The sequence below is a fragment of the Elephas maximus genome, chromosome 11, assembly GCF_024166365.1.
Source record: "Elephas maximus indicus isolate mEleMax1 chromosome 11, mEleMax1 primary haplotype, whole genome shotgun sequence".
Classification (NCBI taxonomy): Eukaryota; Metazoa; Chordata; class Mammalia; order Proboscidea; family Elephantidae; genus Elephas; species Elephas maximus.
Genome location: NC_064829.1, coordinates 104676867 through 104692582, shown reverse-complemented (window position 1 = coordinate 104692582; position 15716 = coordinate 104676867). Strand labels below are relative to the sequence as shown.

Below are 15716 nucleotides of genomic sequence, written 5' to 3'. Positions count from 1 at the left end.
GGGACCTGTGTCCTTTAAGCACTGCTCCCTCCTGGTAGAAAGCTCCAGATTTGTCAAGAGGGACTAGAGACCCCTCTTCTCCTGTGGGGTTAGGGGAAGGGGGATTCTTTGTGGGGCTGGTCCCAGTTTCTGTCCCACGAGGTGGCCATGAGGGCTCCGTGATGCCACGTGTATAAAGCCTGGTGCACAGTTGGCCCTCCAGACAGGTTCGCTAGTCCACATTTCTTTGTCTCTAAGATATTTTGCATCTTCAGAATCAGTTTTCCAAAATCTCCAGGGGAGGCCTGAAATCAGGTACATTGTTCGTTGTTGATTCGGCTGTTGCTTTTGCTATTACGTGAGACCATGCAGGTTCCTGGTGGTGGAGCCAGGGTTTCCTTAGTCCTCTCTGATGCTGCATTCATTTGTTCCCACAACAATTACTGAGCACCTGCGGTGTGTCCGGCAGTGTTCTGGGACCAGGGGTCTAGTCGGGGAGAGGGCCGCAGCTCCAGAAGCAGGCAGGTAATTACAAGCAAAGGTGTGTTATGACGGACAGTGAGCTGTTCCCTGAGAAAAATACGACAGGAGGTGCTTGACCGAGCCTGAGGTCAATGAAGAGTGGCCAGGAGCTCCGTGGTGAGGGGGAGGGAGCCGGCACTGGAGGCACGGAGAGATGGCCTTTGTGGGCAGAGCAGCAGGGCTTGACGCTCGGGGAGGTGAGCTCACCAGGGCTCACAACAGAAACTCGGAAGATTAGACAGGAAACTTAGGGGGTAGTGAGTTTATGTTCAGAGGGAGGAACAACTTGGGAGAGGGTGAGAATGGTTGTACAACTTGAAGAATATGATCAGTGTCACTAAATTGCTCGTGTAGAAATTGTTGAGTTTTTGTGTATGTTCTGCCATGTATAAGGAGTCCTCGTGGCACAGTTGTTAAGCACTTGGCTAACCAAAAGGTCGGTGGTTCGAACCCACCAGGTGCTCTGTGGAATATAGATGTGGTAGTCTTTTTCCGTGAAGATGACAGCCTTGGGAACTCCACAGGGCAGGTCTGCTCTGTCCTGTAGGTTGGCTATGAGTTGGAATTGACTCTACGGCAACAGGTTTTTTTCTGTTGTGTATATTTTCGCTAAGAACAAAAATAGTATAAATTATTATTTTTTTTTAAAAGAAAAGGAAAGTGGAGCCTGAGAGGCTAAGTCACTCGTCCAGGGTCACGTGGCGTTAAGTGGTGTAGCCAGGGCTCTGCTGCAGTTCCCGGGTCCCCATAGACAGTTGGTCATTCTCTGGAATCAGTGACTCCGTCCCCAGCATCACTTGGGTTGCACCTGCCCATCTGGCCCCCACTGCCTTCTTGGGTGTCCCTGACCTGCCTGACCCACGTGCCCTTGCCTTGCTGCAGTCTCAGAGGAGCAGTGCCTGTACCAGATCTACATCGACGAGTTGTATGGCGGCCTCCAGAGACCCAGTGAGGACGAGAAGAAGAAGTGAGCCGGGCTTGGGGGAGGCAGGAGGGCTCTGGGCCCACCCGGCCACAGCTTTGTCCACCCTGTCCACCATGCCTCCCAGGGCTGGGGCCAGTGTTGGCACCTAGTGGGTTTTCGCTCAATTAGTATACTTAATACAATTAACGCAAGCTACAGACAGAGGGCAAGTGTTTGTGGAAGGTTTTCCCCTGTGCTTTTCAGCTTGTGGTGCAGTGGGCAGTGCAGCTCTGAGACAGGCCCTGTGGAGGGATGGCCCTGGTGTGAACCCTGGCTGGGACCCCCAGTGGGGCTTCCCTCCCTGAGCCTTGGTGTTCTCCCCTGCAAATTGGGCTGACAGGAGCCTCCACTGCCTGCATTTGTGAGGATTGTCAGAGGTTGAGCTGATAGGGCGCTTGGCACTTGTCTTGGCGCCTGGTGTATATACTAAGCTCGTAGCAACAGTAGCTCGTGTCACTATGGAAAGGCCTTTTCAGAGTTGTGTCCCTTGAGGAATGGCTGGGAACTGTGGGGCCCTTCTCTTGGAGCAGCCTCTAGGGAGTGTTCCCTGAGGAACCACACCTGGGGCTGTCTGTCCGGCTTCTGTCCTCCACCCTAGTCTGACCATACTCAATGTCCTTCTGCCTTTGTACACGCTATTCTTTCTGCCAGTGTTACCTTTCCATCCTCCAAGGGCACGGTTTTTTTTGTCCACGGGCAGTTTTGGAGCCCTGACCCAGGGGACCAGCACTTTCCTCAGGGGGTCCTTCCCTCCTGCTCCCGGGCCTTCCTTCTGGGTGGCCTGATGCATTTGCTGCTTTCCTCCACCTAAGATTGTTCACACAACCTGACTGGGAGCTCCCTGAGGACGCTGCTTATGTCAGCTTCCGGGATGAGGCTGGGCGCTGGGAAGACCTCAGGAATGTCCACTAAACTAGTTCACAGCAGCCCTTCGCAAGACTCCTGCTCTCTTCTGGGCAATGCTGAGGGCGCGTTGTTGCCCAAGATAGCTCCATGCTGTGCCCTCAGAACTCAGTCCAGTGGGGGAAATGGCCCCATCCCCTGATAGTGTGACTCAGGGCAGCGCTCCACCCCCCTTGGGGGGCGGGTCAAGGAGGACTTGCTGGAAGCTGGGGCCTGGAGGATGAGGGGAGCTGGTGCGTGGTGGAGGAGAGGGCTTCCAGAGTGGGGGGGAGCATGTGGAAGGGCCTGGAGGCCAGCGTCCTGTGTTGCCTGGGAACTTAGAGGCTGGCGTGCAGAGAGCTAAGTGTGTGGGGCTTGGGAAGGAGTGAGGCGGGCCCTCAGGGCTGGTCACGGTGGCTGTGTCCCGCCCATGACCTCTTGTCCACTGGGCCTGCCCCTCTTACGACTTCCCTGCCCAGGCTGGCGGAGAAGAAGGCGTCCATCGGCTATACCTATGAAGATAGCACAGTGGCCGAGGTGGAGAAGGTGGCGGAGAAGCCAGAGGAGGAGGAGTCGCCGGCAGAGGAGGAGAGCAACTCGGACGAAGATGAGGTCATCCCCGACATCGGTGGGGTCCCCTCTCTGCCCTCCCCACCCGCAGTCCCCGGGCATCGTTTCTGTGTCTCGACCCTCACCCTCGTGGGGCACCCCACGATTACAAGCCCTCTCTTCCTCACCCTGCTCCGGGCCGCGCCAGCCTCCTCCCTTCCCGCCCTGTCGCAGCCATGCTCTCCTCTCTTCCCTGCCTTCGTTTTTCTGTCTGTCTCCCTGTGGTGCTCTCTCATTTCTCATGATACTTTCCTCAGCAAGGTTCAGGCTCTGTTCTCATCTGCTTGGGCTGGCTGTCTCCCCCTCTGCTTTCTGTCTCCTCTGCACACCAAATGGCCATTGTTTACAGAGCCACCCCTAAGCCTCTGCCTTGCCCTCCACCATGCCCCTCCCCACCTGAATACCCATCCAGCATCCTCAGTCTGGCTCCAGCCTTCACTCTCTCGCTCACTCAGCACCATTGTCTGCTCAGCCATTGTCTGTGCGTCCGCTCTCCGTCAGACCCTGAGCTTTCTGTCCGTCCGTCCGTCCATCCCACCTCCACTTACCATCCTCCTAGGCCCCGCGCACACCCACCTGAGTCTTCATCTGCCCATCTGCCCACCCCCACTGGCCCCTCGCTCTCCAGCCACACATCTCAGTCCTCCATCCCACCCCCTCCATTTGTCCCCTCTGCCTTCTACCACAGCCCCCAGTTCCAGTCCCCCTCACCCCACCACAGTGTCACGCTCTCCTCAGGAGGCCTCCAGACACACCAGGCCCGACCGGTCCCTCCCTGAAGTGGCCTTGAGGCTGGTGGGCACCCCCGGCACCCCATCCCGGGGCACTGTCCCCCCTCCCCTGTCCCTGCACGGGGGCTTCCACCCCTGACAGCTTATGTGTTGGTGCAGATGTGGAGGTGGACGTGGATGAACTGAACCAGGAGCAGGTGGCAGATCTCAACAAGCAGGCAACAACCTATGGCATGGCCGATGGTGACTTCGTCAGGTGAGGGCTGCCGACCAGCTCCCCTCTGCCCCCTGTGGGCCCCACTCAAGCCTCTTCCTGCCACCCTGTTCCTGAACATTCCCGTATCTGCCCCTGCGCCCAGAACCCCACACGCAGGCTCTAGAACCCAGGGGTGGGCACTGGTGAGCCCTTTACCTGTGCAGAAAGCGAGGCTGCAGCACCATTACTCAGCGTCAGCGTGCCACCTCAGGGAGGGCTCTGGGCCTGGTGGACAGCGCCCCCTAGTGGAAAGGCCTCCCTCATCTGCTCATGCACTCGGCCTCTCCCCTGTGCTCCCAGCACCGAGTTCCTCACTCACAGGATCTCACAGACTGGCCCCAGCTAGCAGAGCAGTGAGTCGGAAACAGAGTAAACCTGAGTCAGTGCAGAGCCCTGCCACGCTCTGATCACTCAGGAAATGCCAGCGTCCTCACCACGGCCCACGAGGCCTTGCCTGTCCAGACCCATCTCCCTCCTGACAGCATCTCCTCCTCCCGAACACTCTGCTACCTCAGCCTTCACAGCCTCCTTGCTCCCCAGATGCCTGAGGCCCGTCCCTCTTCGGGGCCACCCTGACTGCTGGTCCTCCACCTGCCCTCAGCACAGGTTTCTCTTCAGATGTCACTTTCCCTGCCACCACCCTGTGTAAACTGCAGCCTCTGTCCACCCCCTGCACTTCCTGTCCCCCTCCATGCTTGCTTTCTCCTGTCAGGGTTCTCACCATCTGACATGCGCTGTGGTTTACTACCATGTTCATCGTCTGTTGGCTCTCCTAGAATGGAAGCCCATGGGGATGAGCTTTTTTTTTTTTTTTTTAAATGCTGAGTCTCCAGCACCTAAAACAGCACCTGACTGGCACACAGTAGGTGCTCAACAGATCATTATCTAACGAATGAGAGACCCCGGGATGGCACAGGCCCCCTCACCACCTTCTGCCTGTGACCCTTCACCATCCTGTGACTGGCCCCTCCTCTACCATGACCTTCACTCTCCTACCCAGGATGCTCCGGAAAGACAAGGAGGAGGCAGAGGCCATCAAGCACGCCAAGGCCCTGGAGGAGGAGAAGGCCATGTACTCGGTAAGGGTGGGGCCTATAAGCCTGGGGAGCAGCGGGTACCTGGGGGGCACACCCTCACCTGCCTGGTGCTCCCCACCCTAGGGCCGTCGTTCCCGACGCCAGCGAAGGGAGTTCCGGGAGAAGCGGCTAAGGGGCCGCAAAATCAGCCCACCCAGGTAGGCCTTCTCCCCTGTGCTAACCCTTGTCAGTGTCAGTCTTGCGGGGGCACTGAGGAGCCTGGGGGCAGGGCAGGGGCTCAGGGCCAGGAAGACTTTGGAGGTGGACTTGCAGCTCAAGGAGAGGGACCTCCAGGTGGAGCAGTTGATTCCCCCAGGAGAGGTTTAGAGGTAGGTGTGGCCTTGAGGGGTGTGTGGACCCCCTCCCCATTAGCTGTCCCACTCATGGGACCCTTACTGTGCTCTCAGGAGCCAGTGGGGAGGCAGTGCATAGTGCAGGCTATTGCAGGGTTGGCTGGAAGAGCTGGGAGGCCCAGGCCTGGCCCTGGAGTCCCATTGGTGCTGTCACAGTTTGGGCATGTGGCTAGCACTTCCTGTCTGAGCTTCAGTTTCCTCTGTCAGGAAACAGTGCTCTGAGACCTGCCACGATGACCCCACCTGGAGGTCTCGGGGCAGGTTTGGATGAAGCTGTGTGGCTGGTGGCGAGCCTGTTCAAGGACGGCCATTGAGGGTTTCTGTGAGACTTTGGTGACATGATGTGGGTGCAGGGTTTGGTGCTGGGTCTGAAAACGTTTATTGGAGGGCAGCGCTGCTCTGCCCATCGTCACCATGTACAGGCGCACAGTAGTGTAGTGCATGAAAGCCTAGGTGCTGGGTTTGAATCCCGTTCCTTCAGTTATGAGCTGTGTGACCCTGGGCAAGTGACTTCACCTCTCTGGGCCTCAGCTATCTCAGCTGTAAAGTATGAATGAATATTCATGGTACCCTATCAGAGGGTCGTTACAAAGAGGAATTGAATGAATGGTCATGAGCAGTTAGTGCCTGGTATGTAGGAAGCATTGAAGACATGAAAGCTATTTTAGTTTAAACATCATCATCAAGAAGCCAGGACCCAAGTTAGTGTAACAGGGGACATGGAGAGGAAGGAGCAGTGCTTCCAGTCTGAGGTCAGAAGCCGAAGCAGGACTGAGGTTGCCAGAGACTTTGTTGCTCACGGTCAGGATGGTCTGGGGCATTGCGTGCTGGGAGGGGCCGAGGTTTGTCTTTGGACAGATCTGAGCCGGGGTAGGTGGAGGAATCAGGACAGGACACTCAGTGGGCTTCAGCCCCTCCTGATTTTGCCTGGCCTGATCCCCTAGGCTGGGGGGCTGGACTCAATTCTATGCCTGCTCAGACCTCAAGCCCCCACTTGTCCCCACCCCGTTCTCTCCATAGCTATGCCCGCCGAGACAGCCCCACCTACGACCCCTATAAGCGGTGAGTCCCAGGGGCCCAGGAGAGGTGGGGCCTGAGATCCTGGGCTACTAGGGGGCAGCGGGGACAGGGGCCATCCTGTAGGCCATCCTGGGCGATGTGTTCTAGGGTCTCTTAGCACTTAGGGTCAGCTTTGGGTTTGAATCATTTTTCTCTTCCCTAGATTGTTAGGCCTGCTTTCCCAATTTTGTTTCCTTTTTTAAAAATTTGAACACTTATTTCATTTTTCTGATTTTAAATGTAATTGTGCAGTCTTGTGTTAAAAATGATCAAACATGGCAGATAGCTGTGACTTAGAAATCAAGTCTCTCAAAATAACCAGTGAGAAATAAAGGCCTAGAATTACCTGGGTGTGGAGGTGGGTGGGTGGTGGAGAGGGCAGGGGCTTTGATAAGGGCTAGACCTCAGTCTGACCCCCAGTCCTCCTCATCTGAGCTCTGCAGCCTCGGGAAGGGGCCGCACCTCTCTGAGCTCTATTCTCTCTTTAGAACGGGAGGAAGGTGGCCTCTGCCTCATGGCCTAGTGTGCAGTTAGTTGAGATAAAACCTGTTAAACTTTCAGGAAAATGTCTGGTATAGATAAGAATTATTATTAATACCAAGTCTTTTTTTTTTTATTCTATAAAGATGGAATTGTGCCATCGTTAACATTTTATAACTCGCGTTTTCACCCCACTGGATATATTGGGAGTCCCTGGGTGTGGTATAAATGGTTAATGTGCTCGGCTGCTAACTGAAAGTTTTGCGGTTTGAAGCCACCCAGAGATGCCTCAGAAGAAAGGCCTGACGATCTACTTCCAAAAGCCCAGCCATTGAAAACCCTGTGGAGTACAGTTCTTCTCTGACACACATGGGGTCGCCATGAGTTAGAATCGACTTTATGGCAGCTGGTTCCTGTGTGATATATGGCGGGAAACTTTCTGTGTTAAGCGTAGATTTTCTTGTCTGTTTTTAACAGCCAAGTAAAGTGAACGCGGTTTTCTGTCATTTGCTTTCCTGGCTTTTTTTTTTTTTTTAATTTGTGTTGTGCTTTAAGTGAAAGTTTAGAAATCAGTTCAGTCTCTCATACAAAAATGTGCATACACCTTGCTCTACACTCCTGGTTGCTCTCCCCCTAATGAGACAGCTCAGTCCTTCCCTCCACTCTCTCTCCACGTGTCCATTCGGGCAGCTTCTGGCCCCCTCTGCCCTCCCATCTCCCCTCCAGACAGGAGCTGCCCACATAGTCTCATGTGCCTACTTGATCCACGAAGCTCGTTCTTCACCAGTATCATTTTCCATCCCATAGTCCAGTCCAATCCCTGTCTGAAGAGTTGGCTTTGGGAATGGTTCCTGTCTTGGGCTAACAGAGGGTCTGGGGACCATGACCTGCAGGGTCCTTCTAGTCTCAGTCAGACCATCCAGTCTGGTCTTTTTATGAGAATTTGGGGTCTGCATCCCACTCCTGGCTATTTTTGAAAAGGCTTTGTCATCAGGAACCAAATCCTTGTGCATAGCTGGTCTCTTTCTGCTGTTTTGGGTTGGTTCCTTGGTGTGGGGTTTCCAGTGTTGCTGTGGGGCCCCGCGGCTCTGGTTCTGCTGCCCCACAGCATGTCTGGTTATCTAGTGGGCAGACTTGGGGAGCCTGGTGAATGAGCCCCGTTCCCCCTGCTCTGTAGGTCACCCTCCGAGTCCAGCTCAGAGTCACGTTCCCGCTCCCGCTCCCCGACCCCAGGCCGCGAGGAGAAGATCACATTCATTACCAGCTTTGGGGGCAGTGATGAGGAGGCAGCCGCAGCTGCAGCTGCAGCTGCCGCATCAGGGGCTGCCACAGGGAAGCCCCCTGCACCCCCTCAGCCCGGCGGCCCCACACCGGGACGTAATGCCAGTGCCCGGTCGGTAACGCTCACACCACCCGCCCTATGCCCCCGCCATCCTGAGGGGGACCCGGGGCAGTGCGGGGCCGTGGTCCAGGGCCGTGCTGACCGCCCTTCCGTGCCCTGCCTGCAGCCGCCGCTCCTCATCCTCCTCTTCTTCCTCCGCCTCGAGGACCTCCAGCTCCCGCTCCAGCTCTCGCTCCAGCTCCCGCTCCCGCCGAGGTGGGGGCTACTACCGCTCTGGCCGCCACGCCCGCTCCCGCTCCCGCTCCTGGTCCCGTTCCCGGTCCCGCTCCCGGCGCTACTCACGCTCCCGTAGCCGTGGCCGGCGCCACTCAGGTGGGGGCTCCCGGGACGGACACCGCTACTCCCGCTCACCCGCCCGGCGTGGTGGTTATGGGCCCCGGCGCAGAAGCAGGTGGGTGCAGGTTGGTGTGTGGGACGAGTGTGGGGCCCCAAGTGTGTGGGATGGGCATGGACTTGGATTTCAGGGAGCCATGCTCTGAAGTAGGGGACATGGCCACCATGTTCAAAGGATGCCGGGTCTGAGGGGCAGGTGTAGGCCACTATTCCGCGGAGCTCCCTGTGTGAAGGAGGGCTGTGCCCACTCTGTCCAGAGTCCAAGCTCGTGCTGTTCTCCGAGCTCAGGGCTGAGAGAGACTGAGTGTCGTTTCTTCTTGGGGGCCTTGTGTTCTGAGAGGGGGACGACGCCTCTGCTGTCAGGTGTCCCAGGCCGAGGAGGTGAAGCTGCATAGTCACTCTAGTTTGCAGTGAGGGATGGGACCTGGGCTGGGGAGAGCTCCTGTGTGTTGGGGCGGGGGGAGGGGTAGGCAGGCAGCCCTTCATGGGCGAGCACGCAGACAGGTGAGAAGGAATGTTGTCTGGGAGAGCGAGCCATCCCCTTTCCCCAGTGGGTCGGGGTGCTCTCGGGAAAGCACCGGGGTTCGGTGGTCGAGAGCACAGACTGTGGAGCAGACTGCCTGGGTGCCAGCTCAGCCTTGTCTCTCCGTCTGTACAGTAACAATGTTGAGAGTGCCCACTGCGTTGAGTTGTTGTGAGGGCGCAACAAGTAGAGCCACGGGAAGTGCTCAGAAGTGGCCGAGCACTCTTAGTGTTGGCAGCATTGTTGTCTGTGTCATTGTTGTCGTGGATTTCAAAGTCAGCTAGCTGGGCTGGGGAGAGGCCAGCAGGGAAAGTGGAGGGCCATGTGCACCCTGGTGACCTGGGGAGCACATGTCCCATCTGACAGGCCTGGTGTGGCCCAGTCTTCCTCTCGCCCCAGAGAAGTTGAAAGTCTGGATTTTTAAAGGGTAGCTCTTGTTTTCACAATTTTGACAACAAACCTGCATTTTGTCAGAACCTGAGAGAGCCCAAACAGAATGAGAGTGGGGCCTGGGCTTGGCTTCCAGGTCATTCCCCTGTAGCCCGGGGCAGGGTGGTAACAGGAAAGGCAGGGAAGGAGGTGGGGTTTGGCCACAGGTGAAGCCGGCTTGAGTAGGAAACCCCCTACCCCCGCAGGGTCCTGAGCAGAGGAGGGTGGGGTGCCCATGCCCAGACTGGGTCTCAGGGTTCTGTGCTGGAGACTAGGGGAGAGGGGCTGGGAAAGGAGAGACCCTTTGGGGTTGAGACCTTGGCAAGATGAAGAGGTGGTGTAGATGAGGTCACCCAGGTGTGTGTGTCCTGTGCTGGGAGCTGGGCGTGACGTTCGGAGAGGGGAGATGACTAGCTGAGTCCCCCTTTCCCTTTCCCTGTGTTCACCTCCCAGAGAAGTTGGCGGTTGAGTGAGTTGTGTGAGAGGTAAAGCCAGGTCGGGGATGACTGAGGCCTGAGGAGCCTACTGTTGCAGGCCAGTGGTGCTAAGAGGGTGGTGTGGGTTCAGAGCCCTAAGGGAACGGGCTCTGGGGCTTTTGAGGGAAAATAGCAAGAGAGAAATCTGGGGGTCACACCAGGTCGCACAGGCTTACAGGCTGTCAGGAGAGCTGTAGATCTGGAGCCAGGGGAGGGGTGCAGATGGGATTCCCCAAGCCTCATGGCTCTCCCCTGCTCTGCCGTGCCCCCAGGAGCCGCTCCCGCTCAGGGGACCGGTATAGGCGGGGTGCCCGGGGCCCCAGGCACCACAGCAGCAGCCGCAGCCGAAGCAGCTGGTCCCTCAGCCCGTCCCGCAGCCGCAGCCTGACGCGCAGCCGCAGCCACAGCCATAGCAGGAGCCGCAGCCGCAGCCACAGCCGCAGCCAGAGTCACTCACCATCGCCCCCAAGGGAGAAGCTGGCCAGGCCGGCGGCGTCCCCTGCCGTGGGCGAGAAGCTGAAAAAGTGAGCAGGCAGTTCTCAGGGATGAGGGCTGTCACCCCTGGTGGGAAGGGAGGATGAGCACATGGCTTTCTATTTGAAGGGAACCTGTGCTGGCCCTAGGAGGTCTGAGGGGACACGGCCCTGCGCGGGGGGGACCTGGAGGGACATGGCCGTGCTCTGGGGTGTCTGAGGGGACGTGGCCCTGTCCTGGGGTGTCTGAGGGGCCACGGCCCTGCCCTGAGGTCTAAGGGGACACTGTCCTGTCCCGGGGGACCCTGAGGTTACAACCTTGTCTTGGAAGGGGGTTCAGAGGAAGACGTGGCCCCTCTCTGGAGGATCTGAAGGGTCATGGCCCTGTGTGTCTGAGCTGAGGCAGTGCTCAGGCTGTGTGAGATGGGAGGTGGCAGCTGCCCTCTCCTTGTCCTGATCATGCTCTCTGCCTCCCCAACCCCAGGACCGAGCCTGCCGCTGGTAAAGAGACAGGAGCTGCCAAAGTCAGTAAGAATTTGGAACTCGCCCGTCTAACTCCCGTCAGCAGCAGTGCCCAAGAGCTGGGCCCGGTGGGCCTGCGGGGGGGCCCGGGTGGGCCGGGAGATCCAGCCCCAGGGGTGGAGGGGACTGGGTGGGGTCTGCCCCGCTAGAACCCTGCCCGCTCTTCTCCTGATCACACAACTGTCCCTGAGTGTCCCAGACCCTTGTGGCAGGTGTCCACAGCCTGTCCGTCCTCCCACTTCCCCTGCAAGTCCCAGGCTCTTGGCTGAAGTGGGCTATGGAAGCTCCAGGACACCCACCCCCATCCATCTCTTCTCCCCTTCCCCAGCCCAAGCTGACGCCACAGGAGAAGCTGAAGCTGAGGATGCAGAAGGCCCTGAATAGGCAGTGTACGTCCCTTGCCTTCCCCTCTGCTCGTCCCACTCCTCCTCTCCCAGCAGTAGAGGCACTTGGATGACCAGCCCTGGCCTCAGGAACCTGGCCCATTCCTAAAGGCCAGGAGCAGAAAAAGTGTGGTCGGAGAGGAGTGGCTCTGCAGCCTGGCCCTGTGGCCACCCTGCCCAGGCCTCTCAGCAGCCTGGCTGACCTCTCTGGGTTCAGCGTCGTCATCTGGTTCGGGAGCTCTTGAGGGCTCTGCTCAGCTACCGTGTCCCTTTCCTCTACAGTTAAGGCGGATAAGAAGGCTGCTCAGGAGAAGATGATCCAGCAGGAGCATGAGCGGCAGGTATGCGGCAGGGGTGAGGGGTGTGCGTGGGGGGCGGGTGGGGTGCCAGACTAGGCTGCGCCTCACAGCCATCTCTGCCACAGGAGCGGGAGGACGAGCTGCGTGCCATGGCCCGCAAGATCCGTATGAAGTAAGGCACCCCCACCCTCTATCGTGCCACCCCCTCTCCTGCTTCTGGGCTGCCCACGTGCCCTGCTGGCTGGCCCTCTGTGGGCGCATCAGAGCCAGAGCCTCAGGGCTGTGCTGTGGTGACTGCCACCTTCCCGCTGTCTCTACCTTGATATTCTTCAGTCCCAACTTGGAGTCCTTGGGTGGTGCAGACGGTTACTACTAGCACTAGAGTACTGGTCAGAAAGCGGTTCACCCAGAGGTACTTCAGAAGGCAGGCCTGACAGTCTGCCTCTGAAAGGTCACAGCCTTGAAAAGCCTCTCTCTGCACACACAGGGCTGCCATAAGTCAGAATTGACTTGACGGCACCTAATGACAACATTCCCAACTTAGTTCCAGCTGCTGCGACCCCGTCCAGTTCCGCCAGCCACCAAGCTAAGGTCCAAGCCCTCCCCCAGATACCCACCCAGGTCCCTCACTCATTTCACTTGGGGGGCCCTCCCTGGCCATTCCCCCAAGACCCCGTCCTTCAACCTGCTTTAGAATTCTTTGTAGCCCTAATCTCCACGGGCATTAATGACACGTTTTGTTTACTCACCATGCGTGTCCCCCGCTAACGTGTTAGCATCTGTCGTGTGTTCGTGCTGTGTCCTTAGCTCCTGGAACTCATGTAATTGGTGCTCAGTGAACATTTGTTGAGTTAGTGAACTGATGCCGTACCCATGGCTGGTTCCACCTGGTGCTGGGGAGACCAGGGCTTTTCTCTTCATTCCTCTGTTTCCTTTTCTTTCCGTCACAGTGTTGCGAGGAGGCCAGGCCCTCAGAGCTGATCTAATCCCAGCCCTGCCTCTCTGTGTGGCCCTGGGCTGGGGACTTGCCCTCTGGAACTGCCCTTCATGCTGTGTGCAGCAGGACAGCCTGCAGTGCAAACAGCCTGGGCCTTGGTGCCCATAAGGCTCAGCCTGCGCAGGGCCGGAAGGCAGCACCTGGGGCTGTAACGCTTCGTGTTGTCAAGGAGGCGGGTCAGTCAGTGGCCAGGAGGCTGACTGTGTAGCTTGTGAGCCGTTTCTGGTTCCGTTCTATTCTTGCTGCAGGGCCTTGAATGAGCTGCCTTACCTCTTGGAGCTGAGGCTCTTCCCCTGTGAGATGGAGGTCATAATGGCACCCATCTCCACAGGGCCTTCACGCAGGCTTTCACAGGGTCCTGCAGTAAGGTGCGGTGTCTCAAAGCTGCTATTGTTACGGTTGTCCATTGCGTGCTGTAACAATGGCCTGGTGGGGGAAGGAGAATCGACAGCCCAAGGCAGATTCCTATGAGGTGGAGGTCAGACATGCCTCTTCCTTCTCCCATTTTTACTAATTCTGACACCAGCCAACCCTCTTAAGCACTCACTACTTCTCTGCTGGGTTCCATAATTCATTGCAGTGGCCACACGGAACTCAGACAATACTCATGATTCTGGGGTTTATTGGGGAAGCAACAGGTTACAATTCAGGTTCAGGAATGCTCAGGATACACTTCTTCCATCAGGACAGTCTCTTCTCAGCTGTGCTGCGGGCACGCCTGTCTCTGGCCCCGTAGCCTGGCCTCTGCCCTGCTCGGGCAAGTGTTAAAGCTTTATAAGCCCTGCCAATAAGTACCCGAAGGCATCCCACTCCACCAGTAAGCCTCGTGCCTCAAGCTGCTCAGCTCTCTCACTCCGTGGGCTGGGAAGCGCCACCGCAGCTGTCTTGCGCAGGTCTTCTGATTCCTGCTATCGTGTGCTGTATCGCACGTCTTCCGTGTTAAAGCTCCTTTTTGTGTCTCCTGAATCTAGGAGGTTCTCAGCACAGGGATCCCAGATCCAAAGGACATGCTCCACTTTTTCCATGGTAGTGTCGAGATTCCCCCTTGCCACCTCTGGGATGGCTCATTTTAACAAGCCTAGTGGCATGGCAAAACTGACCAATCCTCTTGTTAGGGTTCCATACATCTTATTTGCATGGACCCACCCCGCACAAGGGTGCCATGTACCTTATTTACATTCTTAGCAAGCTATCTAAACTCCTTGGTGGGCCCTAAGCACTGTATTTGCGTAGTTCCACCTAGTCATCTGGTAGGAGGTACAGAAACTGTGTATGACTGGAAGGTCCATATTAAGCAATTCACTGCAACGCACATGCCCACCGTGTGCTGGGTGTCAGAGGCTGAGGAGGTGGGGCAGCAGAGTGGTCAGGGTCTTGGCATTTGTGGTCACTTAAACTCGGTTTCTTATTCTGGCTCTGCTGCCCGGTGCTACGGGTCTTTTCTCCTGTCCGAGCCTCAGCTACTCATCTACTAAATGGGAAGGGAACTGCAGTTCCACCTCAGAGGCTTGTCGGAGGACTTAGGGTCAGGCGTGGAGGAGGCACCCGCTAAATGTAGCCGTTGGGTTTGCTGAGCCCGTTCATGGTGACATGGGCCAAGTAAGCACTCAGAACATATAGGTCCTGTGTAGGAGATGGTGTTCTGAGCCGGGGCCGCAGTGATGGAACCATCCACTCCCCCGCTTAGGTTTGTTCCGATCCTGACCACCAGCCGGTCTCCCCTCTGAGCCTCAGTGGCTCGTTTCCACATGGGGACAATAGCACCACCTCCCCCTTGGGTTACTGTTCTGCTTGTACTGGTGTGTGGCCAGCACCTATCCTGGGCAGAGCAGACAGCCACCCTACCCCCGCAATCAGTGTTCCCAGGGGGATGCACCCTTCCTCTTGGCTGCCTCCCCTGTGCCCCTGCAGGGAGCGGGAGCGTCGAGAGAAGGAGAGAGAAGAGTGGGAACGCCAGTACAGCCGGCAGAGCCGCTCGCCCTCCCCCCGCTACAGTGAGTGGCCCACAGCCTGGAGGGCTCTAGGCGTTAAAGGGAGAAAAATGTCAACAGGGTTAGAGGAACCAAGGCACCTTTCATGTTATCCCTCCACAGCAAAGCTCTTAAGTGGGTGATACACAGTGTGACTGCTTCAGCTTCAGGGTCATCGTGCAATGCCCATTCCCAGGGCGGGGGAGGGGAGGGCAGAGGCGGCAGGTCCCTACTGCCCTCTCCCTCCCATCCTGTCAGTGGATGTGGCCTCAGGTGGAGGGAATGCCAGTAGTCCAGCCTTGACTCGGGTCAGGGAAGAGCCCTGGCCCTTTGCTTTGTCTTCACCCTCCTCCTTTCTTTCCCAGGTCGGGAATACAGCTCTTCCCGGAGGTAAGGAAGCCCACCTGCCTCCCTGAGGCCCTCCCTGCCCTGGAAATCAGGGTTGTCCTTTGGTAGCAGGCAGGGCACAGCCCTCATCCTCCACTCCAACCCTGTGGCCCTTGGGAATCAGTCCTCTCTGCAGCTGATTCTGATCACCCAAGCCTCACAGGTCCCCAGCATGTTGGGGATGGGGCAGGCTTCTTGCTTCACAGCCACCCTCACAGGGCCACCCCCTTTCTCTCTCCAGGCGCTCACGGTCCCGCTCCCGAAGCCCCCATTACCGCCACTAGGCAGAAGAGTCGGGGGTGGGGGAGGTGGGACAGGGGAGGGTAGGGTTCAAGCTGTGATGCTGCTGGTTTTAGCTCTGGTGGAGTAATAAAATCAAACATTATTTAATTCCCTTCACCTGGCCTCAGTGTGGTCTGTGGTCGGCACAGGGCAGTCCTGGGTTGGGAACTGGCTAGGTTTACAAGCGGGTGCCAGTGCTGCCAGCAGAGCCAGTCCTTGCTGAAGGAACCAGACCTCTGGATGGTGCAAGAGCATTGGGCTTGTTGCTGAGAACTGCTGTGTGGGTCACAAAGCCCAGAGGCTCAGCCAGGTGTGCTGGAAGTGAAGGC

At 57.5% G+C, this 15716-nt stretch overlaps 1 protein-coding gene across 3 annotated transcripts in view; it reads left to right on the top strand.

Moving 5' to 3' along the window:
* The window catches only part of CLASRP (CLK4 associating serine/arginine rich protein), a 36785-nt gene extending 21281 nt beyond the window's left edge, over nucleotides 1-15504 (top strand). Inside the window, exons 6-21 of one of the 3 annotated variants that reach the window (XM_049900480.1) lie at nucleotides 1384-1468; nucleotides 2827-2975; nucleotides 3847-3943; nucleotides 4944-5022; nucleotides 5104-5177; nucleotides 6393-6434; nucleotides 8089-8304; nucleotides 8420-8704; nucleotides 10347-10598; nucleotides 11032-11071; nucleotides 11398-11458; nucleotides 11735-11793; nucleotides 11877-11923; nucleotides 14660-14742; nucleotides 15084-15108; nucleotides 15347-15504. In XM_049900480.1, coding sequence (XP_049756437.1) covers nucleotides 1384-1468; nucleotides 2827-2975; nucleotides 3847-3943; nucleotides 4944-5022; nucleotides 5104-5177; nucleotides 6393-6434; nucleotides 8089-8304; nucleotides 8420-8704; nucleotides 10347-10598; nucleotides 11032-11071; nucleotides 11398-11458; nucleotides 11735-11793; nucleotides 11877-11923; nucleotides 14660-14742; nucleotides 15084-15108; nucleotides 15347-15389 — 1637 coding nt within the window. In that variant the 3' untranslated portion in view covers nucleotides 15390-15504. Of the gene's footprint in view, nucleotides 1-1383; nucleotides 1469-2826; nucleotides 2976-3846; nucleotides 3944-4943; nucleotides 5023-5103; nucleotides 5178-6392; nucleotides 6435-8088; nucleotides 8305-8419; nucleotides 8705-10346; nucleotides 10599-11031; nucleotides 11076-11397; nucleotides 11459-11734; nucleotides 11794-11876; nucleotides 11924-14659 lie in introns of those variants that run through there. The other 2 variants (XM_049900479.1, XR_007519231.1) reach the window with 2 other exon arrangements.
* Nucleotides 15505-15716: the final 212 nt, after the last annotated feature.